This window comes from Perkinsus marinus, assembly GCF_000006405.1.
Source record: "Perkinsus marinus ATCC 50983 genomic scaffold scf_1104296941026, whole genome shotgun sequence".
Lineage (NCBI taxonomy): Eukaryota > Perkinsozoa > Perkinsida > Perkinsidae > Perkinsus > Perkinsus marinus.
The window spans coordinates 1,298-3,682 of record NW_003212648.1 but is presented as its reverse complement, the minus strand read 5'-3'; the positions used below and the strand labels follow the sequence as shown (position 1 = coordinate 3,682).

The 2,385-nt window shown below is 43.5% G+C and overlaps 1 protein-coding gene across 1 annotated transcript in view; it reads right to left on the bottom strand.

Moving 5' to 3' along the window:
- Pmar_PMAR013615 (wd-repeat protein, putative) overlaps positions 1 to 1,555 on the bottom strand; it is a gene marked incomplete at both ends in the record, with an annotated part of 5,170 nt that extends 3,615 nt beyond the window's left edge. The window contains 5 exons of the mRNA XM_002781883.1: positions 280 to 349; positions 442 to 579; positions 630 to 702; positions 1,132 to 1,211; positions 1,427 to 1,555. Of these exons, the coding sequence (XP_002781929.1) occupies positions 280 to 349; positions 442 to 579; positions 630 to 702; positions 1,132 to 1,211; positions 1,427 to 1,555 (490 nt within the window). The remainder of the gene's footprint in view (positions 1 to 279; positions 350 to 441; positions 580 to 629; positions 703 to 1,131; positions 1,212 to 1,426) is intronic.
- Positions 1,556 to 2,385: the final 830 nt, after the last annotated feature.

The window sequence follows — 2,385 nt, the reverse complement described above, 5'->3', positions numbered from 1 at the left end:
TCAACAATGTTAATAATCGTGTCCATCGGCTGCTCGTACGAATGGACGAACTCTCTCACTGTTAGAAAAAGTGAGCCCAACATTCCGAAAATAATAATAAGGAACAGTTATGTGCATTCTCGGACAAGTATTTTGATAAGAATCAACTGACAAGTACTACCTCTAGTTCTCCACTTCACAAACGGCAAAATTATGAAGCAACACACATGCGCGAGAACTCACGTAATCATGATACACATAATAGTTCACAAATGTGTCGAATCAGATGGCTCGGCTCACTTAGTTTTTTCCGTCTAATTTCCGGCTTCTCTTCGCCTTGATACAACTCGCTCTCCACCGGTATATACGGCTGAGCAATGAACCAACTCAAACACGACGCAATCGTCATTGAGTATTGCGACACAGCGTCCAACAGGGCATATATGTCATCTGTTTGCTCACCTTGTTCAACAACGAATCCAATTTTCTATACGTTAAGTTCTTCTGACTATCGCCCTTCATACTCTGCATGGGAGCGCTATGTTTCAGTAGTAGGGCGCACAACTGCTTCTCACCAGCACCCAAACACTCTAAGAACGCCTGACCACAGACACATGCCATAATATCGTGGAGATCGCAAGAGCACTCACTTGCTCATATATGTCTTGGAGGAGATCCTTAGGAAGTTGTACGGTAGCGAGAGTTTGAATCACCTTGTCCCATCTGAGAGAATTCGAGTAGAATCTAGCTCGGGAAAGTGTGGGAAAATTTGTACTCGGTCACCCACATGCGTTGGTGACAATATGAGGACTCCGAGAAAATTTAAAAAAATTCTGCTGGTTTCTGCACACTTCTAACCCAATCCGTATATAACTCCTATAACTAGTGAGAAAACTCCTGAGCTCAGCAGAGGGAAGAGAACATATATTCCAACACTGTCCGAGGCGTGCGTCATGAAATATCTCAACAAAGTGTGTTCCATATGTGTGGGGTGGAAACACGACTAATACCTCGATAATTTATCGGTCAAAACTGCTATGGGTTGCAGTGTTTGGCCGAAATTTGATCAAGGGTCGAAATTTGTTCGCCAAAAGATATCAGTAGCATATTTGGTTAAAAGACTCCCCCCCGAGGATCAAATCCAGGCATTACCGTCCATGGTCAATATCGTCACAGAAACCATCGACTGACTCCACTGCATTCAAGTAAATCTGGGACTCTTCTTGAAGTGTCTGACATGCGATCAGCGAGCTGTACCCGTGAATACTCCATGTGAAAAAGCCAGCTTTCGCACTATGCAGTAGTCGTGAAATATATTTTTAATATCCGGATGAAACTCCAATAATACGCAGCGATCCGATTATTCCATCAATTACTATTAATATATTTATGAAATTACTAGCGGCTGTTACAGAGGCATTCAGCGGCCAAATTCCGGCCGTATCACCTGCATGGAACGGTTGAGGTTATTTTCCTTGAGGAACTGTATAATAAGCCGTACAACATCCCCAGAATCCACAGCAACCTCTTGCGTCGCATCTGCCATCGGGGCATCGACCGGATCTCCGTTTGACATCACCAAAGATCCACAATGAACTGGATGGGAACAAGCAGAGACCTACTCCTCGCGTTTGCCAGATGCTATTCGACGTGCAGCATACCCCAGAATTCCCTTAAACACTAGGTAGTCAACACGGATCATCGTATCAATGAGGTTTCACGGGTGATATGGAAAAAGCACCGGTAAAAAATATATTTCGCGACTACTGCATATCACCGCGAATACCGCATTTCTCATAGAAAATTACGCCACTTCACGTAAAATGGGTGAAGCTCCAATGTTACTTGACCCTCAATTTTATCATCACTACTGAGACTCTACTGACTACCACCATCAAATGAAGCCGAAATGATACAAAATAGACCGAGAAGTTCGAGCAGTACGAGAAACACTAGTAAAATAGCCTCGACAGAGTTAAAGCGTATCTGAGGCATTGAACACAATAACTATATCCTGAATTGCGAGAATGTTCAAATTTATCGAGTGATATTTGGAATTTCGACTACATTGTATGCCCATTTTCGCCCGAACTCGTAGTTTGATGGTTAAGACCGCGGCTCAACTAGAGAGAGGACTCCCGTCTCTATACAGGACTGGACTGTATAGCAATCGGAGAGGAGATACTGCATCTCTAACTGCTATACCGTCCTAACGGTTGAACTTACAGCCATGTGAATTCACCTTGGCTTACCACTCCACTATGAGACTCACAGTGAAGAGCACACATTGCTGTATTAACAATACTGTATTGTCAGTATATCACGGACCTTCTGATTAGTTCTTTGGGATCAAAAATGCGCAGCGAGTACCGAAACGGACTTGAAACAGGGTGAAGACTATCTCAC